This window comes from Xenopus tropicalis, chromosome 6, assembly GCF_000004195.4.
Source record: "Xenopus tropicalis strain Nigerian chromosome 6, UCB_Xtro_10.0, whole genome shotgun sequence".
Classification (NCBI taxonomy): Eukaryota; Metazoa; Chordata; class Amphibia; order Anura; family Pipidae; genus Xenopus; species Xenopus tropicalis.
The window spans coordinates 12,669,106-12,694,652 of record NC_030682.2 but is presented as its reverse complement, the minus strand read 5'-3'; the positions used below and the strand labels follow the sequence as shown (position 1 = coordinate 12,694,652).

The window sequence follows — 25,547 nt, the reverse complement described above, 5'->3', positions numbered from 1 at the left end:
ACAATTAATTTGGTCATTGTACAGAAATGATGTGTACAAAATCCAATGGTGAAAAAGGTCTGTCCAAGTCCATAGTAGGCAAGATAATTTTTTCTAACTACATTACCAAGGTAGAGACAGTTTTGGTATATCAGGGGGTACTTTGATAAATACTAATAACTGACTGCACTCACCCACAAGGAGGTTCCTAGGAAGAATATTGATAATGGGCTCAGGTTTCATTCGAAGTGGACTTATTATGCGTGACATTATGGGACAGTGGCTAGTTGTATCCAACACACTCAGCCACTGGACCTGACAGTCGGTGACCAATTTGATCCCAAGCCTAGAAGACCACACGTCTAATAACTGCAGATGTCCTCCAGCAATGGGTCAAATGACTAGACTAGACTGATCCTAGATCAGTTGAACATATTTACTGAGATGTCACAATTTGTCCAATTCTAAACAGATTTCTATTAAATTTTCTGTGCCAACCAATGGGTGGTTAAGCCTGAGTCTAAAGCTGGCCATACACGCACTGATAATATCGTACGAAACCTCGCTTCGTACGATATTCGGTGCGTGTATGGCAACTCGGCGAGGCAACTGATATCGCAAAAGGCTGCAGATATTGGGCGACTTGACTATCAGGCGGGTTAAAAGATTTTGATTGGCACCATTGAAGGCGCGTGAGCAAAATCTACCTTCAGGGCTGAATCGGCAGAAGGAGGTAGAAATCCTGTTGTTTCTACCTCCATATCTGACGATTCAGCTCTGAATGTCAGTGGAGGATTGGAACAATCTTTCGTGCGACCATCGGTCGAAAATTGCCACGTGTGTGGCCAACTTAAATATTCCATGATGCAAGAATGAGTTGCTGAAGTTCTCCAAAGGAGATATACCCTTAACTCAAGTAGGAATCTTACCGAGCCTAACAGCAAAGTCGCTATTGCTCCAGATACGGAAATCAAACAGCAGGTGCTGATAGAGGTGGTGGAGCAGAACACTTTGACCATCTGAAGAAACCTGGTCCATCAGCATCTGAGAGGCCATCAAAACGTTCATGTCCATCGTAAGTGGAGAAACCTACATAGAACAGAAAAACAAGGTTATTGCAAAATGTAGAGGCAGAACGCTCCAAATCTCAGCATTCTATAGAGTTAGAAATGTTACTTAATTGAACTGCTTTACTTGAGGGATAGGATGACAGTTAGGAATGTGTGCCAGTCATGCAATACAAAGATAGGGGACCAAATTTATACCAGGTCTCTCTCATGTGGATGCCTAACCCTCAGCTGCAAAAGGAGGATCATGTACATCTTTGGCCAAAATTAACTTTTTTTGAATGTCACATGCGCAAGACTAGGGAGATATTATTTGATCCCCTGGTTGGAGCCCCTTGACGTGTATAATATCATGAGCATACTTGGGATTCTCTCAGCCCAATGATATAGTGATCCACTCTAAATACAATGTAAGATTAGGACATTGTAGCGTCCTTTTTAGGCAGACATGGGAGTAGCAATAAAAGGCTCTGCTAGTACTTAGTCTCCATTAGCATTAAATGCAGTTATTTTCATATTTACACTCTGCTGCATATTATCTGAATGCAAACAGACTGAGCATTGCAGGAGCTGCTCACACAAAGTCTGTCACCATGTGGTACGTGGTAGATTTGCTTCTGTACGTACACACTGTGCCAATGCCACTGACAGCCATCTGCATGTTGTGCAAAGAATAGCAGGGAACAGCAGGGGAACACAGACCCACACACAAAGAAATACACAGATGCACTGCTCACATAGTTACATAGTTAAGTTGGGTTGAAAAAAAGACCAAAGTATCTCAAGTTCAACCCTTCCAAGTGAACCCGACACACACAAACCCATAATGACCTATCTATCCACTCACATACATAAACCATACATACCAACATCAATACTAGTTGGAGATTTTAGTATCACAATAGCCTTGGATATTCTGCTTGTTCGAGAAGTCATCCAGGCCCCTTTTATAGGCATTAACAGAATCTGCCATCACAACATCACCGGGAAGGGCATTCACCAACCTCACTGCCCTGACAGTGAAAAAGCCCCTACGCTGCTTCAAATGAAAGTTCAGTTCCTCTAATCTAAAGGGGAGGCCTCTGGTGCACTGATCCTTTTTATGGGAAAAAAGAATCCCCCTATCTGCCTATAATCCTCTCTAATGTACTTGTACAGAGTAATCATGTCCCCTTGGTTCTGGGAGATGAGAAGGACCTTGCACTGACTGCCCCACTCACAACATCAAATTTACAACTGAACAATTTTGCCAAATATATAACCCTAAAATGCTTTCTCACCTTTTGCATGAGGGCACCTATAATCGCTGACCCATGGCACTGCAACAGGCTCTCCTGGTTGACTGGGTGGTGTTGGATGAAGTTTTTGATCATCAGAAGGAATGCTGCTACTCCATTGCGCTCCAGTCTGCTCTCTGTGGGTATAGAGAATAGGACAGGTCCAGGCAAGGTACCAGAGGGAGACATGGCTCAAATATAAGAGGAACATACCTGATGATTTTCCTAGAGGAAGCTGCATTCCTTGGGCGTTCCTGGAGGAGGTGAGTTCGGGACCCACAAGGTCATGTGTCTCTTGAGTCTCTAAAGCCTCACTGGTCTGGGAGGCGACCTGGTTCAGAAGTGGAAGGAAAGCTCCCATGCCTCCCACGCAGTTCACTACATCCTGGAGGGGAACAGACAAGGGCAATAACTCTACAGGACACAAGAAGTAAGAGCCTGTTCTAGTCTGGCATCAGGACAAAGTCCTGCAGTAACAACCGGCAGATACCTTAATGTCCCACGTCACAACCCGGTGTCCTGTCAGTCTTCCATCAAACAATCGACTTGGGGACAAATCCAGGCAGATGTTGTTTTTAGATGCCTGTAACAACCAAGTACTGCAATGAAGTATTTATACAGACAGCAATGTACAGCGATTTATCACTTCTTATATAAAAGTAGTTAAAGGAACAGTAACACTAAAAAATGAAAGAGCTTTAAAGTAATAAAAATATAATGCACTGTTGCCCTGCACTGGTAAAACTGGTGTGTTTGCTACAGTAACACTACTATAATTTATATAATAAGCTGCTGTGTAGCCCCGGGGGCAGCCATTCAAGCTGGAAAAAATGAGAAAAGGCACAGGTTACATAGCAGATAACAGATAAGCTCTGTAGAATACAATAGTGTTTTATCTGTTATCTGCTATGTGCCTGTGCCTTTTCTCCTTTGAATGGCTGCCTCCATGGCTACACAGCAGCTTATTTATATAAATTATAGTAGACTTTCTGAAGTAAACACACAACTTTTACCAGTGCAGGGCAGCAGCACATTATATTTTAGTTACTTTTATACACTTTCATTTTTTGGTGTTACTGTTCCATTAAGGCAGTGATTCCCAACATGTTGCTCACCAACCCCTTGGATGTTGCTCTCAGTGCCCCCAAACCAGGGAGTTATTTTTGAATTCCTGACTTGGTGGCAAATTTTGGTTGAATAAAAACAAGATTTCCTACCAAATAAAGCCCCTGTAAGCTGATAGGGTGCATAGAGGCCCCTAATAGCCAATCACAGCCCTTATTTGGCTCCTCCATGGACTTTTATGGTGCTTGTGTTGCTCTCCAAGTCTTTTTATATTTGACTGTGGCTCTCAAATAAGAAAGGTTGGGGATCGCTGAGTTAAGGTGTCAGCAAAATATGTGGGCCTTGGTACCACTTGCACAAACCAGCTAGCTAGCTTTAGCACAGCACAATTTTATGGTATCTCTCAGTACTGACTATAAGCAAACTTAGGGGTTGTTCCTGTAGAATTAGGGGGGCATTTATTTAACAAATGGAATCGGAACTAACTTACAGCAACAGTGACACAAATATTGTCTATAAGCAGAGATGGTACAGCCCCCCCAGTGGCCACATGATGTCAGGGAATGGCTTTACCAGACAATAACCTTTTGCACTAAGAATCTCTTACGGAAGGCATATACCTGCCAGGTATGAAGGGCAACCAGCAAGGCTAGTATATTGTACTGTTATATACGGTATTGACGGACTGCAATACTTACGTACCTGGGGTGTGTAGAAGAGCAGAAGTTTAGGGCCCAGATCAGAGAATTCACTTTCTGGCTTGAATGGGGTCACATAGTTTGGTCCTAGAAAAACATACACAGCCTTGGTATATAATTTAGTCTCTATTTACCTTACCAGGCAACTGGAAGTGTAGGACCAAAGCCTTAGAACAGGAACAAGAGGTAGGGTGTATTATTGTTGATTAATTATTGAGGAAAGCTTGCAGGTTGGACTGCTGTAAACCCAAACATAGAGTAAGGTCTCCCTATCAACACCAGAATTAATAACTGGGCATTTACCTGCCAGATAAAGGGCCTTCACATGATTTGCTTGCAGTGTGTCGTGAAAAATGGCCACAGTGCCCAAGTGACCTTCCAATGATGTAGGTCTCCCCCACTCGGTGTCTTGAGTCCCTGCCACTATGACAGAGACCTGAGCCTCCCGGGAGTTCTGTGCAGAGCCCTGTCCCCAGCCATGCACTGGAGCTGAGGCAGGAAAGGATTGAGATCGGCTAAGGGCCGAGTGTGAGGCAAACGTGAGGTCTGGAGCATGGTTTGGAGAGGTAACTATGGTGGTAGTAGTGCGATTTCCAGCAGATCCAATGCAGCAAGAAGTAAAAGACTGGGAATATGGAAAAAAAAAAACATGATGAGATATTTTTGCTTTGTGGAACAGAAGCCACAGAACCTATTTAAACAAGTAATCCCTATAAACGCAATTCCATAGAGAGGCACCTTCACACACTTTATTGCAGTTTTTATCGATTTGGCTTTGATAACATTCGAATGCTGTTATTCCGGCCCTTCTAATGCTATGATTAGCTACTTGCTCAAGCCTCTAAATGGCTAATTAATGTTACCTGAGTGTACATCACAGAATAACCTCAGAGACTCCTGTCCTGTATCTGGCATTTCTAGGTGCATTCAAGGTGTGTGTAACCTGACAGTGACACATGAGGAGGGCGAGATTACTAGGAAACCTCCATTTGTGTACTTACCTCATTTAGGGAGGGGAAACGAAGCTGGGCCACCTTCCTCAGCTGTCCGTCTGTATAAATATTCACCATATTCTGGCCAAAAGGACGACGCCCTGCAACATGTACAATGTCCAGACAGTGCTGGCCAACCATGAGAAAAGAATGTTAGTCTTATTAACTGCCCCCAAGCAGCTGGCACATACTGTGAGTGATATTTCATAAAGTTTCCTGGTTGTGAGTTGTATTGTTACACAATGTAACACAATGCACCCTGGTTACCTTCATCATTATACACTGAAACTCAATGCTCCTTGCCCAATGAACTTACCCACATAGAGTCGTTGAACTGAAATTCAGGCAATGCCACAGTCATGTATTCCTTTTTGGTGCAAACAGCCACAACCAGCATCCCATCTGTGGTGAAGAAAGCCTCAAAACCAGTCCCGCTGGCTGCAAAAAAACTAAAGCCAGACAAGGGCAATAATGACTACGCTGTGGTCCAAGCTTAAAGAAGGGCTGGAGAGAGAATTTGTATATATAAGACTTAAAATTAGAGGTAATGTCTACTGTGCTGCCTAACAGAAACAATATGGCAGCTCCTAGACATGTTTATAAACACAAGCAGAGAGAAGGAATGTTTTGAGCCCGAAATAAGCTATACTCTCATACAATGCTGTCTAACAGAAACAATACAGCAGTGCCTAATTACCTATACAACTGTTTGCGCTTTCTTCCAGCCAGTAACTCGTCTGTTCCAACCTCATTCAGGCATACCCAGGCATGAAAGGCAAAGCCTGTTCCAGGCCACTTCTGCATGGTTGGCACCATAATGCCTGACATACTAGGTGTTAGATCAAAATACTGCAGGGCGCGCTCTGGACCATCCTTCCTGGCCATTGCAGAGAGAGCCCGGATGACCTGAGTTGCATACCGATGGCAGCAGTTACCCTCAGTCCTAAGGAGCCTGAGCAGGTCTCGGAGTTCAGTAGGTCGGATGGAAAGCCGTCCCAGTACTTGTAGAAGATGGATAAGGTTTTCTACACACTTGCCATCGAGTTCTGTCTCGTGCTGGAGAGCCAAGAGGATCTGGCCAACCATTCCTGCCTGCACACAAATCATGCGGTTCTGGAGGGAGGAGTCACAGGTGCTTTTCAGCCACTCAGAAACCAGTATCTGGATGTCACGAGGTGCTAGCTCAGGGATCCACTGGACCAGGATTAGCAATGGTTGCTCATTTTGGATACAGTGCATAGAACAAGAGTTGTGATCAGTTTCCACGGCCTGGAGGGAACAAATCAAACACAAGTGAGAAAAGAGGCCACTTCTGAAGCCCTTCCATAATACAAAGAACAAGTGACAGTAACACAGAGACTCTATAAAGTGCAAATATTTGAGCTACTGGTGCAGCTAAGAAGAATGTGGCACCAGGCTATATTTACGTATACAGTCTGACATTTATTCTGGGATAGTAGAACAGTAAAACAACACAAAAAATTATAGTATAAATATAATCTATGTGACGCAGGTAAAACTGCAGGGGCAATGTCAGGCTGAGCAAGGATGTTTCAAAGAGCAAAACAATGATTCCCACAATACTCTCATAGAGAAAAGGGAGCTGGCTCCCAAACAGCTTATCAAGGAAAGAAGGCTGGCTCCCCAACTCAGCAAGGTGAGAAGGAACGCTCCCAAACTTACAAAGGAATTGAGGAACACTCCTAAACTCAGAAAGGTGAGAAGGAACGCTCCCAAACTCACCAAGGAGAGAAGGAACGCTCCCAAAGTCACCAAGGAGAGAAGGAACACTCCCAAACTCACCAAGGAGAGAAAGAACGCTCCCAAACTCACCAAGGAGAGAAGGAACACTTCCAAACTCACCAAGGAGAGAAGGAACGCTCCCAAACTCACCAAGGAGAGAAGGAATGCTCCCAAACTCAGCAAGGAGAGAAGGAATGCTCCCAAACTCAGCAAGGAGGGAAGGAACACTCCCAAACTCACCAAGGAGAGAAGGAGCGCTCCGAAACTAACCAAGCAGTGGAAGAACACCCCAGAACCTACCAAGGAGTGCAGGAACACCCCAGAACTCACCAAGGAGTGGAGCAACACCCCAGAACTCACCAAGGAGTGGAAGAATGCTCCCAAACTCACCAAGGAGTGGAAGAACACTCACAAACTCACCAAGGAGAGAAGGAACACTCTGAAACTCACCAAGGAGAGAAGGAATGCTCTGAAAGTCACCAAAGAGAGAAGGAATGCTCCCAAACTCACCAAAGAGAGAAAGAACACTCCCAAACTCACCAAGGCGTGGATGAATGCTCCCAAACTCACCAAGGAGAGAAGGAACACTCCCAAACTCACAAAGGAATGGATAAACACTCCAAAACTCACCAAGGAGAGGAGACACACTCTCAAACTCACCAAGCAGTGTATGAACACTCCCAAAGTCACCATAGAGTGTAAGAACACTCCCAAACTCACCATGGAGTGGAGAAACACTACCAAACTCACCAGGGACAGAAGGCTGGCTCTCAAACTCACTAAACACAACAAGAAACATAGGCTGAGTCCTGGACACATGAAGGAAAGGAAGCTAAAAGCCTACTCACCATGTTAAGTAACTCCTGAAGAAGGGGCTTGGTGGACTGGCTTCGGCTCTTTAGGACCTCGTAGAGATGGGAATAACCAATTCGTTCTTTGAACACCTCCTGATGGGAGGAAAAATAGTAGGTGCATTGGTGACATATAACTTAGCATGGCTTATATGAAGCTCTAAGCTGAAATATGGCTTGGTTGTATGGCACGGCTTATATTGAAAGGGGAACCAGGCATTATCTCCTCACTTTGCAGTTTTATTTATTGTACTGGATGCATAAAATATGCATGTTTGGGGGTTTACAGTGTACGCCACTATTGTAAGTCCTTCCAAGAGAGTCCTTGCCACAAAGACACGCAAGGAAAACCTTCTGAGGCACGGATGCCGTTTCATTTGTACCCAACCCAGCACGGTAAAGATCAGGTAACACTTACCTTAGCTGCAGGGGAATTTCTCATGATGGAAGTCAGTACACCAATGGCATTTACTGTAATGGAGTCTGAGTCGCTATCAAGAACCTGAACAAAAGGTGAAAGTACATTGAACTGAAAAGCCTTGGGGTTCTCGATCAGAGCTCCTCAAACACAGGCCACAGCCACCCAGAACGGTGCAGAACTCAAGGATATCTGTCTGAGACAAACTCGACTGAGGAGACGGGTACACAACATAGTGTTCTCACTGCAACTGCCAGAATGTTCCATGGGTAAGTAGTGAATAAGCGACTCTGCTAAATCCCTGAATTCTGTAGCTTATATAATCAAGCTTAAATTCAGCAGCACCGTTATGGGTACCTGAGGAGAGGGGCTGAGGAGCTTTGCTCTAGGGCCTTTCCGCTAATTGCCACCAAACACCGAGCACAGAACATGCCTCAGCCACCAACAGAATATCCCACCACCATTAAAACCAGATTATCACCAACACTAATTCACACAAAGCCCAGGTAGTTTGCACAGTAACTTCTAAATAAATTAAAAAAGGGCCAACATTTTTCAACAGAAACGTACTGCCTATACTGTACTGCACTATAAATCCCTAATGTTTAACCTCTGCTCCCTCCCTTAAGTCCAACAAGGAGGGGAAAGCAAGTGTATGGGCATCCTTGCTCTCTATGTAATTAGTATTCAATATCATTGGGGAGAGGATTAAACCAATATGCTACATTAATGCTGTAAATACAAGTGGGTAGGTTCTTCTACTTGCCATGGAACCAAACTGCATTGTAAAAGCAGTAGGTTTTAATATAAAGCTTTAATAATGGGGAGAAAATAAAATAATTGTTTCCTGTCTTTTGCTTGGCTGCAATTCCTGCACCATACGCTTGCTTTAAATGCTGGGAGATATAGATGGGAACAGAAGCAGAACTGTGAATACATGTTCTAGCTAGATATTAACAATAAGCTTATACTGGAAAAAAAACATGAGAGTGATAATCATCCTTATCAAAGGCTGTGAGTTGTGAAGAACAGGATATGACGTTTTAACTGCAAAGTTTCCCATCAAACATTGAGTTTACATGTTTCTAATCGCTTCAGGGGCTGAAAAACAATTCGTACAGCTGCAAAGGACCCTGTGAAGATTACCTATCTTGTTGGCAGTAAAAGTGCCTTTATATGGTAACAAAACCCCTCTGGAACTTCTAATATCCTTATCATTTACACTAGGGGGCACATTTTTCCTCAGAGTTCCCTGTATAACTCAGCCTGCAGCCTTGTGCCTTTATATGGGCACAGAACCCCTCAGTGACTGCTAATATCCTTATCATTTACAGTAGGGGGTACATTATCCCTTATAATACATGAGTGATACTCAGAGTTCCCTGTATAACTCAGCCTGCAGCCTTGTGCCTTTATATGGGCACAGAACCCCTCAGTGACTGCTAATATCCTTATCATTTACAGTAGGGGGTACATTATCCCTTATAATACATGAGTGATACTCAGAGTTCCCTGTATAACTCAGCCTGCAGCCTTGTGCCTTTATATGGGCACAGAACCCCTCAGTCACTGCTAATATCCTTATCATTTACAGTAGGGGGTACATTATCCCTTATAATACATGAGTGATACTCAGAGTTCCCTGTATAACTCAGCCTGCAGCCTTGTGCCTTTATATGGGCACAGAACCCCTCAGTCACTGCTAATATCCTTATCATTTACAGTAGGGGGTACATTATCCCTTATAATACATGAGTGATACTCAGAGTTCCCTGTATAACTCAGCCTGCAGCCTTGTGCCTTTATATGGGCACAGAACCCCTCAGTGACTGCTAATATCCTTATCATTTACAGTAGGGGGTACATTATCCCTTATAATACATGAGTGATACTCAGTTCCCTGGATAACTCAGCCTGCAGCCTTGTGCCTTTATATGGTCACAGAACCCCTCAGGAACTTCTAATATCCTTATAATTTACACTAGGGGGCACATTATCCCTTACAATACTGTAATACTCAGCCTTATGCCTACAGAACCCCTCCTTGACTTCTAATATCCTGACAGAGAACACACTTGAAAGCTTGAGGAGTTCTGGGGGTTTATGGATGGAGCAGTGACTCGAGCACAAAGTATGTTTAATAAAAGAGAAAGACAGTAGAGTAAATACAGTAACACATTCTCTCCTTTGTGTACCTGCCTGTAGGAAATGGAAGGGGTGTGTGAGTGCTAGGGAGAATTACTGCAGCTCTTTAGCTGGCAGCTCATTAATCCCCAGCGGCACAGAGAGGGGTTCCTCAGTACCATGTTTAGTTTATCAGAAGCCTCGCTGTCTATCTGTGCTGCCATCTCCCAGGCTATAAAGCACGTGTTAGCAGGATTAATAGCTCTGCTCCTCTCCCGGAGCCTCGCCAGTTATTTGGTTCTATGAGAGCTGCTGACAGATAAGAGACACCTGCTCTACATATTTATTAGGGATTTAACAAACATAATGTTAGAGCTCTCGGGCCATTTTGCTCAGGATGCTGCACTAACAACTAAGCTCCAAAAGCCAAAGGGCTGTCATCTCCTATGTAGTGTTAAGGTGGCCATACACGTTGAGATCTGCTTGTTTGGCGAGGTAACAAGTGGATCTTCTTCCGATATGCCCACCTAAGGTTGGTGATAGCCGATTAATTTGATCATTTGGCCATAGGCATAGGTGGCATAGGCACCGTCTGACTGATGACCACATCCCAACCTGCCCAATTTTTGCCCAAATATCGATCAGGCAGGCCCGTCGGGGGGTCCCATACATGGGAAGATAAGCTGCCGAATCAGTCTAAAGAACTCGAATCAGCAGCAGTATGGCCAACATTACACATGGAAAGGGGGTTATTTGTATTCTAGATACACCCACGCATTCCATACTATTAACTGCATAATACACTGTGCCACCTATATATCGGCAGTATGGCCAGCTTTACACATGGAGAGGGGGTTATATGTATTCTAGATACACCCACGCATTCCATACTATTAACTGCATAATACACTGTGCCACCTATATATCGGCAGTATGGCCAGCTTTACACATGGAGAGGGGGTTATATGTATTCTAGATACACCCACGCATTCCATACTATTAACTGCATAATACACTGTGCCACCTATATATCAGCAGTATGGCCAGCTTTACACATGGAGAGGGGGTTATATGTATTCTAGATACACCCACGCATTCCATACTATTAACTGCATAATACACTGTGCCACCTATATATCAGCAGTATGGCCAGCTTTACACATGGAGAGGGGGTTATATGTATTCTAGATACACCCACACATTTCATACTATTAACTGCATAAAACACTGTGCCACCTATATATTTCACAGTGTACTACCTACTGTATATATCCCATAATACTGTATCGCCTATATATTTCCACTGCCATCACTGTGACACATATATATCTATCAGTGCCACATATGAATCCCATCATACCACAACACTATACCACCTATCTATCAGTGCAACATATGAATCCCATCATACCACAACACTATACCACCTATCTATCAGTGCCACATATGAATCCCATCATACCACAACACTATACCACCTATCTATCAGTGCCACATATGAATCCCATCATACCACAACACTATACCACCTATCTATCTATCAGTGCCACTTATGAATCCCATCATACCACAACACTATACCACCTATCTATCTATCAGTGCCACTTATGAATCCCATCATACTATACCACCTATATATCCCCCACAACCTTCACTGTGCTATCTATATATCCCATAATGCCATAACACTGTGCCACCCATATATCTCATCCCACTGTATATATCCCAGAGGTGTATTCCAGTAACAGTGGATAGAGACCTGCTCATCAGCGCTAATTAACCTTCAACAGTTTTACTTTTCAGTGTTTTAATTAACTCCTGTGGGCTCTAATTATAAGGACTGGGGGACCCCAAGGAAAGGAGGAGTCACGCAGGTCACAAAATGTTGAGATGTTCTAGCTGTGTATATTTATATTGTGCACTAAAGCTTACGGTGCAACATTCACATTTCCTATCAGATTTTGATCCAATGTGTATCTCACACACCCATCAACAATATTAAAGGGGAAATCTGCATGTAATAACCAGCTTGCAATGTTTCCAGATGTAATACTAATATTAAATGTGCAAATGTTCTTCACGTTAAGTATTTTACAGTATTTTACAGAATGCCCTATTTTAGCAACTTTGCAACTAGTCTTCATTATTTTTTTTTTTATACTTTTTTTTTTTAATTATGTGCCTTCTTGTACATCTTTTCAGCTTTCAAATAGGGGTCACTAACCCCGGCAGCCAAAACTTATTGCTCTTTGAGCTTACAATTTTATTATTTTGTTTGTTTTTATTCCTTATCTTTAAACAGGTATAGGACCCGTTATCCAGAATGCTCGGGACCAAGGGTATTCCGGATAAGGGGTCTTTCCGTATTTTGGATCTTCATACCTTAAGTCTACTGAAAAAACAATAAAACATTCATTAAATCCAATAGGATTGTTTTGCATCCAATAAGGATTAATTATATCTTAGTTGGGATCAAGTACAGATACTGTTTTATTATTACAGAGAAAAGGGAATCATTTAACCATTAAATAAACCCAATAGGGCTGTTCTGCCCCAATAAGGGGTAATTATATCTTAGTTGGGATCAAGTACAGGTACTGTTTTATTATTACAGAGAAAAGGGAATCATTTAACCATTAAATAAACCCAATAGGGCTGTTCTGCCCCCAATAAGGGGTAATTATATCTTAGTTGGGATCAAGTACAGGTACTGTTTTATTATTACAGAGAAAAGGGAATCATTTAACCATTAAATAAACCCAATAGGGCTGTTCTGCCCCCAATAAGGGGTAATTATATCTTAGTTGGGATCAAGTACAGGTACTGTTTTATGATTACTGAGAAAAGGGAATCATTTAACCATTAAATAAACCCAATAGGGCTGTTCTGCCCCCAATAAGGGTTAATTATATCTTAGTTGGGATCAAGTACAGGTACTGTTTTATGATTACAGAGAAAAGGGAATCATTTAACATTAAATAAACCCAATAGGGCTGTTCTGCCCCCAATAAGGGGTAATTATATCTTAGTTGGGATCAAGTACAGGTACTGTTTTATTATTACAGAGAAAAGGGAATCATTTAACCATTAAATAAACCCAATAGGGCTGTTCTGCCCCCAATAAGGGGTAATTATATCTTAGTTTGTATTAAGTACAGGTACTGTTTTATGATTACAGAGAAAAGGGAATCATTTAACCATGAAATAAACCCAATAGGGCTGTTCTGCCCCCAATAAGGGGTAATTATATCTTAGTTTGTATTAAGTACAGATACTGTTTTATTATTACAGAGAAAAGGGAATCATTTAACCATTAAATAAACCCAATAGGGCTGTTCTGCCCCAATAAGGGGTAATTATATTTTAGTTGGGATCAAGTACAGGTACTGTTTTATTATTACAGAGAAAAGGGAATCATTTAACCATTAAATAACCCCAATAGGGCTGTTCTGCCCCCAATAAGGTGTAATTATATCTTAGTTGGGATCAATTACAAGGTACTGTTTTATTATTACAGAGAAAAGGGAATCATTTAATCATTAAATAAACCCAATAGGGCTGTTCTGCCCCCAATAAGGGGTAATTATATCTTAGTTGGGATCAAGTACAGGTACTGTTTTATTATTACAGAGAAAAAGGAAATCAATTTTAAAAATCTGAATTACTTGATTAAAATAGAGTCTATGGGAGACGGGCTTTCCGTAATTCGGAGATTTCTGGATAATGGGATAAGGGGTCCGACACCTGTATTTAGTTCCTTTCCTACTCATATTCCTGTCTTCCATTCAAACCACTGTCTGCTTGCTAAGGTAAACAAGACCCTAGCAACCAGATAGCTGCTGAAATTCCAAACTGGAGAGCTGCTAAACAAAAAGTCAAATAACTAAAAAGAATTTTCAAATTGCCTCAGAATATCAATTTCAATGTCATACTAAAAGTTAATTTAAAGGTGAGAAACCCCTTTAGAGGGAAAGGGGGAAGAAGGGTTTTCAACTTTCATGTTTATGTGACGAAAAGTCATGTGATTTTAAGGATTCAGGTTTGGTTCAGCCAGGAACATGGATTCGTCTGAATCCTGCTGAAAAAGGCTGAATCCCTAACGGAATCCTGGATTTGGTGCATCCCGAGTACAGTGCTCTGATTCTCTGCACTTCCTGCTCGTGAGTGGTTCTCTTCCCCATGGTCTGGCCAGAAGGGGCGGAGCTTGAACCCTGACATGGACAGCAAAGCAATTCCTAGGCCCAGATTTCGCCTGACGATGGGAAGAGCGCAGCCTTCAAGCAGGAAGTACAGAAAAACATTAATTCTTCTTTAATATCCTGGTATGATTAATAGAACTAATGAGAACAGTAATACCAGTTTATAGCCCTGGGAGAGGGAGTGATCCATATCACTAACAGCAGAGCAACAAGTTTGGTGAGCGCTAGAATAGGAACCTAAAGCATTTTTGCAGGGGGCTGAAAAGTTTAGGTTATGCCTTTGCTCATATAACTATCCATTGGACAGCTGTCTGTTTTCTACTTTCTATGGCAATTGCAGCAACCGCTGGAAAGCTGGGGGTCTTGCAGCCCCCCTCCTATAGTCCTACGGGAATAATAAATTGCCAATAGGTGTCGGACCATGCTGGGACTTGTAGTGCAGCTGGAGCCCTGCAGGTAGCGCAGCCCTCTACAAAAAATCTTCTGTTTATGTTTAACTAAAAAGCAGGAACCGGCACATATGAACCAGTCCAACCAGTTCCTGATCGTTAGCAGCGTTATTAATAATGCAGGGTAGAGCCTGACCCCAGGGGATCACATACTGAGTGTGCAAATGATACACCCTAAGGATGGTGAGATACATCAACAAGTCTGCATTGCCGTTTCCCCCTCCATGGGAATGCTGGGACTTCAACCCACTCTGCTGCTTTTGAGCTATAAGCGCCAGCCATGCAGCCGGTATATATAGTGAAAAATGTACCCTCTGTTGTCAAATATAAGGATATTATTAGTTACCGAGAAATCCCATGACCATACAAAATACGGGTCATGGAACTCTGAGGTGACTTATTATATCCTTATATTTTACAGCAGGGGTGCATTATTTATTATAATAAACATGTTTCAGTGAGTCATGTGACAGAAATGTCATCACTAAGCACCGATTATAACCGATGACCAAGTACCGTTAATAGAGTGAATAAAGTACCCCCAATTGTAAAATATAGGGATATTTATAGTCACCGAGGAGTTCCTTATAATATATAGTGAATAAAGTGCCCCCTATTGTAACATATAGGGATATTATAAGTCACAGAGGAGTTCCTTATAATATATAGTGAATAAAGTGCCCCCTATTGTAACATATAGGGATATTATAAGCCCCCGAGGAGTTCCTTATAATATATAGTGAATAAAGTGCCCCCTATTGTAACATATAGGGATATTATAAGTCACAGAGGAGTTCCTTATAATATATAGTGAATAAAGTGCCCCCTATTGTAACATATAGGGATATTATGGGGCTGATTTACTAACCCACGAACGGGTCGAAATGAGTCCGATTGCGTTTTTTTCGTAAAGATCGGTATTTTGCGATTTTTTTCGTATTTTTTGCGATTTTTTCAGCGTCTTTACGAATTTTTCCGTTACCAATACGATTTTTGCGTAAAACGCGAGTTTTTCGTAGCCATTACGAAAGTTGCGTAAAATCTTGCGATTTTTCGTAGCGTTAAAACTTACGCGAAACTTCGCACCTTTTACGTTTTAACGCTACGAAAAAGGCGCAACTTTTCGCGTAAGTTTTAACGCTACGGAAAAATCGCAAGATTTTACGCAACTTTAGTAAAGGCTACGAAAAACTCGCGTTTTTACGCAAAAATCGTATTGGTAACGAAAAATTCGTAAAGACGCCGAAAAAATCGCAAAACATACGAAAAAGTCGCAAAATGTTCGTTTTCAAGTCGGAACTTTTCCAATTCGGGTCGGATTCGTGGGTTAGTAAATCAGCCCCTATAAGTCACCGAGGAGTTCCTTATAATATATAGTGAATAAAGTGCCCCCTATTGTAACATATAGGGATATTATAAGTCACAGAGGAGTTCCTTATAATATATAGTGAATAAAGTACCCCCTATTGTAACATATAGGGATATTATAAGTCACCGAGGAGTTCCTTATACTATATAGGGAATAAAGTACCCCCTATTGTAACATATAGGGATATTATAAGCCCCCGAGGAGTTCCATTATAATATATAGGGAATAAAGTGCCCCCTATTGTAACATATAGGGATATTATAAGCCCCTGAGGAGTTCCTTCTAATATATAGTGAATAAAGTACCCCCTATTGTAACATATAGGGATATTATAAGTCCCTGAGGAGTTCCATGACTATATAAAAGCACAAGGCCGAAGGCCGAGGTCATGGAACTACAAGCTGACTTCTTATATCCTTATATTTTACAACAGGGGGTACTCTATTATAATATACACGTTTCAGTGAGTCACGTGACAGAAATGACATCACTAAGCTCTGATTATAACTGATGACATCACTAAGCACCATTTATAAGGATTTAATTTACAGTTTGGTCCCACAGGGAAAGGACCAAACTGTATATTATAAGGATATAATTTACAGGATATTCCTAGATTTTGTGTATTGTATTTACATATTTACATTACCAATGTAAATTATCCCCCCCACTATTCCCTACCCCCTCCCCTGACACAATTGGTTGTTAAATAAATGAAAAACAGATAACATAAATGATTGTTAAAGGGAAAGGAAGCCATTTAGCAGCAGATGGAAGACAACAGTGCATGCTACAGGCACTCTATACCTTTCTGATATCAAGCTCGGTGAGTAACTGAGTGGTTAGATCTCTCCCACTCTCCTCTGGGGCACGGCCCCTGCTCAAATAAAGCTGTCAAAAATGAGGGTTAGAGAGGTTACATGAGAGAGAAGAGGGACGGTACAGAGGGACAGACAGCAGGAATAGCAAGACAGGCATTATGGAAGCCCCCAATCAGCTCAGCTAGACTGTGTGGGCCTGGGAGTAAATACATGAATGTTAGTAGGAATCTCTGTGGCCCAGCTATTTAGGGTTCCGTGCATCAGTGTATGTAACACTTTAGCCCAGTTATAGGGAACATGCCAGTAGCCGAGATGGAGCGTGCCCGAGCCAAGCTTGCATAGTATTAGCCTGTACAACAAGTAGGGAGCATTATGGGTGAGAGAGAAAGGTGGGTAACAGGAAGAGAAGGGCCTAAAGCCTGAAATAGCCATATCTCAGTTTTGGAAACCAGTTCAAGCTGCAAAGAGGCCAAAGCAAGGGGACTGAGCTTTCTTCCGATGACCAAACTGGGATGCAAAATCACTTATTAGAGTGTCTTTTGAAAGGCAGGAAGGATCTGCCACCTTAAAGCAAGTACAAACTTTACAAACCAATATTTTGGGGGAAAAATGTCTAAAAAGCTTTTACACAGAGCCCTGGGGATCAGCTATATGGTACTGAGTAGAGTAAGCTTTAAGCTTACCCAGTAAAGCAAAGTATATTTATGTTTATTCAAAATATATCATGAACCTTGTTCCAAAACAATGATTTACACAGTGATATGATTACTCCTAGCACGCTACTGATCCTTGGGATCTATGGAACATCGTCCCCAAACCCAGTGCACAGACTAACCTTGCTGTTTTGAATGAGCCGGATGATGTGCTCAAAGCAGTTGTTACTGAGGAATATCGCCTGCAAGACTGGCCGGTCGGCGCAGTTCAGCATCTCGGGTATCGCTCCTGCAGAAGGACAAAGGGCAAGGATAAGCAGGTAATCGTGAAATTATACAGGTGCACTGCACAAATCTTACATAGTAATGTACAAATAAAGCTCTTAGTGCAGAAACCTTGTACAGGTTTGGGAAACCCTTTACCCAGAAAGTGATATGTTTTTTGTGTGTACCTCACAAAAAGGGTACGATGTGCTATACCCTAAGCTGTACAATAACTGGAGAGCACCCACCACACCCATAGCAGGCATCAGCCGGCAGAGAGAATCCTTGGCATACCCAAGAAGTACAGCAAGGAGATGGGAAGCTGGTCAGATTGGCAGGCAGCTTTGTATATAGTAGGGCTTAACTATTCTATATAGTAGGGCTCAACGATTCTACATATTAGGGCTCGGTGATTCTATATAGTAGGGCTCGGTGATTCTATATAGTAGGGCTCGGTGATTCTATATAGTAGGGCTCAGGGATTCTATATAGTAGGGCTCGGCAATTCTATATAGTAGGGCTCGGGAATTCTATATAGTAGGGCTCGGTGATTCTATATAGTAGGGCTCAGAGATTCTATATAGTAGGGCTCAGCGATTCTAAATAGTAGGGCTCGGCGATTCTAAATAGTAGGGCTCGGCGATTCTATATAGTAGGGCTCGGCGATTCTATATAGTAGGGCTCGGCAATTCTATAAAGTAGGGCTCAGCGATTCTATATAGTAGGGCTCGGCGATTCTATATAGTAGGGCTTGGCGATTCTATATAGTAGGGCTCAGGGATTCTATATAGTAGGGCTCAGGGATTCTATATAGTAGGGCTCGGCGATTCTATATAGTAGGGCTCGGCGATTCTATATAGTAGGGCTCGGCGATTCTATATAGTAGGGCTCAGGGATTCTATATAGTAGGGCTCGGCGATTCTATATAGTAGGGCTCGGCAATTCTATAAAGTAGGGCTCAGCGATTCTATATAGTAGGGCTCGGCGATTCTATATAGTAGGGCTCGGCGATTCTATATAGTAGGGCTCAGGGATTCTATATAGTAGGGCTCAGCGATTCTATATAGTAGGGCTCAGAGATTCTATATAGTAGGGCTCAGGGATTCTATATAGTAGGGCTCAGGGATTCTATATAGTAGGGCTCAGAGATTCTATATAGTAGGGCTCAGGGATTCTATATAGTAGGGCTCGGTGATTCTATATAGTAGGGCTCAGGGATTCTATATAGTAGGGCTCAGCGATTCTATATAGTAGGGCTCAGAGATTCTATATAGTAGGGCTCAGGGATTCTATATAGTAGGGCTCAGAGATTCTATATAGTAGGGCTCAGAGATTCTATATAGTAGGGCTCAGGGATTCTATATAGTAGGGCTCAGCGATTCTATATAGTAGGGCTCAGCGATTCTATATAGTAGGGCTCAGGGATTCTATATAGTAGGGCTCAGGGATTCTATATAGTAGGGCTCAGCGATTCTATATAGTAGGGCTCGGCGATTCTATATAGTAGGGCTCAGGGATTCTATATAGTAGGGCTCAGAGATTCTATATAGTAGGGCTCAGGGATTCTATATAGTAGGGCTCAGCGATTCTATATAGTAGGGCTCGGCGATTCTATATAGTAGGGCTCAGGGATTCTATATAGTAGGGCTCAGGGATTCTATATAGTAGGGCTCAGGGATTCTATATAGTAGGGCTCAGCGATTCTATATAGTAGGGCTCAGCGATTCTATATAGTAGGGCTCAGCGATTCTATATAGTAGGGCTCAGCGATTCTATATAGTAGGGCTCGGCGATTCTATATAGTAGGGCTCGGTGATTCTATATAGTAGGGCTCGGTGATTCTATATAGTAGGGCTCGGTGATTCTATATAGTAGGGCTCGGTGATTCTATATAGTAGGGCTCGGTGATTCTATATAGTAGGGCTCGGTGATTCTATATAGTAGGGCTCAACAATTCTATATAGTAGGGCTCGGCGATTCTATATAGTAGGGCTTGGCGATTCTATATAGTAGGGCTCAACAATTCTATATAGTAAGGCTCAGCAATTATACTGAAAATACTGAAGGTAAGGTTACTTTTTAGTGCAGCCATTAATTCTAAGGCTTCATTAGAACGGATTTGCGCATTAGGAAGAAGGTAAAACCAAATGAGCAAATTACAAGTTCAGGATACCTGGGAAGGTTGCCATGTTTGGGCTGGAGGCGTGCCAAGCCACAGGGCTCTAAGGGCTGGCATTTATTGGCCAATTACAGTATTCATTTATGTTTGGGTGACATCAGACACAGAGGGATTGTGGGGTGAAGAGGTGAAGAGGTGGTAGCCTTGAGGCCAAGGGCATATTTAAGCCCCTACAATTAAAATAAACAGAAACCCTTGCAGCCCTGTGGCTTGACAAACTGCCAACCAGGCAATCGGTCTGCAAGGGGCATACATTAACTTTGAGAGGATTGTGACATTGGCATTTAGTTAAAGGGGAACTCCACCCAAACACAACTTGAGCTTTCAGAAAAGTAAACACATTTTCGAGCAATGTACAACTATTAAAAAATATGCAGCCTTTTCATGATTTTTAAAGGAATACTGTCATGGGAAAACATGTTAATAGAGCTTCAAACAGAGTTGTTTTAATTTAATTTTGAAATTTCACATGGGGCTAGCCGTATTCTTCATTTCCCAGGGTGCCACAGCCATGTGACCTGTGCTCTAATAAACTTTAGTCACACTTTACTGCTGCGCTGCAAGTTGGAGTGATATCCCCCCCCCTCCCAGCAGCCGATCAGCAGAACAATGGGAAGGGAGCAAGATAGCAGCTCCCAGTAGGTATCAGAATAGCACTCAATAGTAAGAAATCCAAGTCCGGCTTGGGACTCCTCCAGTTACATGGGAGTAGGAGAAACAATAGGTTAGCTGAAAGCAGCTCTAATGTGTAGCGCTGGCTGAAAGCTCAGACTCAGGCACAATGCACTGAGATGGCGCCTACACACCAATATTACAGAATAAAAGAATAAGAACATTTTAAATGGTAGAGTGCATTATTTGCTATGTAAACAGTGTTATTTAGAAATAAATACGGTACACTTGTGCCAGTACCACAGTGCAGGCTTGGTGGCACATAATCGCTTCTTTTTTAGACAGCATCAATGTATGCTCAGTTTTAAGCCCAAACTAGAACTTGTGTTCATAAATTAGTCATGTTTCATCTCAAGAATACTTACCCTTTACAGAGACTACATTATAAAGACTTAAAGGAACAGTAACACCAAAAATTGAAATTGACACAGGTTACATAGCAGATAACAGATAAGCTCTGTAGAATATAATAGTGTTCCATCTGTTATCTGCTATGTCCCTGTGCCTTTTCTCCATTGAATGGCTGCCCCCATGGCTACACAGCAGAGTATTTATATAAACTATAGTAGCCTTCTGAAGCAAATACACAACTTTTACCAGTGCAGGGTAACAGTACATGATATTTTAATTACTTTTATACACTTTCATTTTATGGTGTTACTGTTCCTTTAACTTACAGCTGTACAAATAAAAATGAGGGTTCAGGGAGGGTACATACGCAGCATGCCAATGCGCAGGGCTAGCAGTCCCTCTTCCAAGTGTGGCTCAGACTTTCTCTCCAGGGAAGACAATGGCCGGTCGGTGTTAAGGACCTTGAAATAACGTTCCAGGATGTTCCTAATTTCCACCCGCCTTTCGCCGGGGCTGCTGCCATGTAAGATGTGGATGATGGAGATCAGGCATTCCAGTGCAAGCTGCAGAATGTGAGGATTCCTTGCATTGTGGCTTATGCACCAGTTCCACAGGACCAGCATCAGAACCTCCACCGATTCCGACGTGATGAGGAGCAGAGCATTTTGCTGTGAGAAAAACACATTCTAAATATGGTGTCATCTATAGACCGCCAGACCTGAGAGCATCACCAGAAAATCCAAATGGCACAATGGGAGTCGCTTCCCCCCAGTGCCAATGAGGGATCTTTGATTATTATTCTTATATTGCTTGGGTTACTACAACTAGTACTGGAGATGGAAAACCCACAGGTCTAAAAGGGACACTAGAATGTTCTTGCTTTTAAGTTTATCCTTTATTTCATATGATACAAAATATATAATATATACTGTATATTGCTACATATGATAATATATGGCGAGGGAACTGATAAGGATCTGGAGAGGGGAAATTTACTTGGGATGAATTAGCTTTGATTTAAAGATTTAAAGAACTGCCTGCTCCTGAGCTGCTCTTTTCCATATCCAGTAAAGGTCACTTTCCTGGGCAAAGGATAGGAAAGGTTTTGCTCCCTTAAGTTGCTTTTCCTGGGCCAGAGATCAATGCAGTGAGGCCTATTTCCTTGGCTACTCTCTTACCCATGGTTACACAACTAAACAGTGTAAGGGCCCTTAAATTTGGGTCCAGGCTCTGTTAGGTTTGTGATCATGGGAAGGAGAGCAGCAGAAGAAAAGGAAACCCAGTCAGAGCTCTTTGCTTTTGCAGGGTGGATTAGCACGAAACCAGCAGGTCAAGTGGAGATGGATTGGTTTATGGATAAACACTTGCCTGACCCGACCCAAAAAGTCCCGGAAGAAAGCAGCCCAACAAACAAGCAGAAGTTTTTACCTGGATAAGGAGAGGTCTTTGCTAGAAAAAATGGATCCAGGACTTAGCTTAATGCATACATCCACTTCTGATACCTGGGCAAACCTGATGCACACCTTCTCCAGTGAGAGAGATTTCACTACAGACAGAACATATACTGGGCATGGAGAAGGCTACCAACCCCCACATCTCACCTTACCCCATCCCTACCTTAGATCCGGTGATAATGGCTCCGTACAGATGGACAAGCCGCAGGATAACGGGCTCCGGTAGACTCTCTCCATCACGCAAGGCTACTATAAGAAGATTGAGAACTTTAACTCCCATCCCTCCAGTGCCTGCAAGTCCCAACAGCATCAACTCCCAACAAATCCACAACAAATAGTCTAATATGAGTAGAACACAAAGAATTGCCCAGACACCAGGGAAGGTGGTACGTATAGAATAAGGAACCACAGACAGGACAGGGTAGAATGCAGACAGAGAGGAAGCTAAATGATACCTGTTACCGGATTTACTCATATAATACATTCTGGGGTTGGGTGGGCAGCACAGGACACACCCCTATTTTTTTCTCTTATACAAAAGTTGTAGTGATGGCACAGAATAACCATAAGGGTGACTGACCAGTTTGTTGCATAGGTTGTACAGCACTGATATGGCACAGGTATATCTGATACTGAGTATGTGTATGTAATGATATCCCTGCCTCATGTTAAACACAGACTTTATGGGCTGTACATGGAAATACAAGATATTTAGGAGTATTGTTTAATTTCATATTTCCCAGAGAGACCCGACTGCCCAACACACTGAATGTGGCCAAAACTTACTCTGAAAAAAGGTGCAGAACTCGGCAGGCAAAGCAGCAGGGGAGAACTTGTACTTGCTCTTCTCTTTTGCACTCACAATCTCCCTGTTAGAAAAAAGGCAAAGTAAAGTAAAAGATTTCTCCGCTTTTCATACTATCCACCACTGGTATGTAAATGTAGCCCCCCCCCCACTCCGGGCTTGACTGGGATTCAAATTCAAAATAGCCTTGGCATTCAATGACACAGAGGCCCAAACAGCCCCTTAGCAGTGACTGCCAGAATTCCCAGATTGCCAGTCAGGGCCTGCCCCCCGCCCCAAAACTACTTTTGCACTTGTATTAGCACCTCTAGGGCCTTACCCAGGCGAGTACTGGAGGATGACTGGATTTGAATCTCTGGACACTGAAGCATTCATTCCTCATTCTCACTGGTTATAAAATGATGTGGAAATGTAGTTGCTACAGAAAGCCGCGTGTGTCTGGCCATTTCTGTTCTCTGCTCTGCTGGCTCTGACTCCTGAAACAATGTTGCAGAAGCCAGCCGACTAACAGACCAAGAGGAAAATGGACTCCTGCTACATTATTTCAAAAGTCACAATCAGAGAATAGAAATGACAGTTGCTGCTTTCAACAGCACATACATTTCCACATAGCTTTATACCCAGTAAGAATGTGTTGCCCTACAGTAGATGCCATTATATACCCTTTAAACCCTGTTGCAGGTATTTCAACATATTGACAATTTGCTGAAACACGCTTCCTGGTTTGCATCTCTAAAAAATAATCCCACTTCCCCCTTAATTATATTAATCATTTAACTAGAGGAGTTTTCCTTCTTTTATATATATATATATATATATATATATATATATATGTGTGTGTGTGTGTGTGTGTGTGAGATTTGCCCAATACTTACCCGCCTCTCTGTCTCCTCCAGGTCTGATAAGGATCAAAGAGACACTCACAGAGATGTAATGCATAGATAGCGACTTTCTCATTTAGCAACCGCGACTCTGCTGTCTCTTCTAGGGATGGGTTCTTTAACTATGAACAATAAAAAAAGAACCCTGAGACTGGAAAGAGGTATTGGACCGAGTTTCAGAACTTACTCTTTCTAAAAGAGACAGATTGATCCAAGTAAAGTTCTTCCATAGAGTATATTTAACCCCATGTAGGCTGTCTAAAATATACCCCGGAACCCCTACCGACACCTGGTATAAATGTGGCTTAAGCTGGCCATACGTGAAACAATTATTCATTCATTAACAACCAATTTCAATGTGATCCGACAAAACGTCAAATTATCGTTAAGGTTAGTGTGTACATCTAGTGATCTTTCATCCAACATCATCAGAAAATCGATCAGGCAGTTTGGAAATCTTCATCGTTAATGACATTTGACCATTGTCCAATTGTTTGCAAGACCAACGCATACACGTGTATGGCCAGCTTTAAAGGTGGGAACTCTTTTCCGTGTCTTCTTCCAGTGTCTGCTACTGGTGTCCTGATATATGTTATGCATACTATATATAATGTATGATAATATATGTTATACATACTATATATGATGTATGATGGTATATGGTATATGTCCATTATAATCAAATAATTAAACATTTTGAAAAGGATTTCCTTTTTCTCTGTAATAATAAAACAATACAATCCTATTGGGTTTAAATAATTTTTTAGTAGATTTAAGGTATGGAGATCTAAATTACAGAAAGATCCCTTATCTGTAACACCTGAGGCCCTGAGCATTCTGGATATCAGGTCTCATGCCCAGGGTCGGACTGGGGAGTGCAGGGCACACTGGGGCTGCCACCACAGGGCCCCGCAGCCCCCCAAAGTACCCCCACTGAGGCCCCCACATGTTTCTGCTGAATTGTGCTTAGTACAGGGGAATCCCTATGTGCCATAGTTTTATGGTATCTCTCTGTACAGGCTATGAGCAAACTTAGGGGGCTGTTCCTGCTGAATTGTGCTTAGTACAGGGGAATCCCTATGTGCCATAGTTTTATGGTATCTCTCTGTACAGGCTATGAGCAAACTTAGGGGGCTGTTCCTGCTGAATTGTGCTTAGTACAGGGGAATCCCTATGTGCCATAGTTTTATGGTATCTCTCTGTACAGGCTATGAGCAAACTTAGGGGGCTGTTCCT

The 25,547-nt window shown here is 42.3% G+C and overlaps 1 protein-coding gene across 4 annotated transcripts in view; it reads right to left on the bottom strand.

Moving 5' to 3' along the window:
* The window catches only part of nbeal2 (neurobeachin like 2), a 93,397-nt gene that overhangs the window by 21,537 nt on the left and 46,313 nt on the right, over nucleotides 1-25,547 (bottom strand). For 3 of the 4 annotated variants that reach the window (XM_031904165.1, XM_031904166.1, XM_031904164.1), the window contains exons 5-21: nucleotides 24,306-24,433; nucleotides 23,412-23,494; nucleotides 22,789-22,874; nucleotides 21,539-21,839; nucleotides 17,888-17,994; nucleotides 17,039-17,122; nucleotides 8,091-8,174; nucleotides 7,670-7,768; nucleotides 5,776-6,347; nucleotides 5,395-5,527; nucleotides 5,088-5,207; nucleotides 4,390-4,711; nucleotides 4,091-4,173; nucleotides 2,814-2,906; nucleotides 2,537-2,708; nucleotides 2,327-2,460; nucleotides 909-1,068 (exon numbers count right to left, since the gene is read on the bottom strand). In XM_031904165.1, the coding sequence (XP_031760025.1) occupies nucleotides 909-1,068; nucleotides 2,327-2,460; nucleotides 2,537-2,708; nucleotides 2,814-2,906; nucleotides 4,091-4,173; nucleotides 4,390-4,711; nucleotides 5,088-5,207; nucleotides 5,395-5,527; nucleotides 5,776-6,347; nucleotides 7,670-7,768; nucleotides 8,091-8,174; nucleotides 17,039-17,122; nucleotides 17,888-17,994; nucleotides 21,539-21,839; nucleotides 22,789-22,874; nucleotides 23,412-23,494; nucleotides 24,306-24,433 (2,761 nt within the window). The remainder of the gene's footprint in view (nucleotides 1-908; nucleotides 1,069-2,326; nucleotides 2,461-2,536; nucleotides 2,709-2,813; nucleotides 2,907-4,090; nucleotides 4,174-4,389; nucleotides 4,712-5,087; nucleotides 5,208-5,394; nucleotides 5,528-5,775; nucleotides 6,348-7,669; nucleotides 7,769-8,090; nucleotides 8,175-17,038; nucleotides 17,123-17,887; nucleotides 17,995-21,538; nucleotides 21,840-22,788; nucleotides 22,875-23,411; nucleotides 23,495-24,305; nucleotides 24,434-25,547) is intronic. The other variant, XM_031904167.1, reaches the window with a different exon arrangement.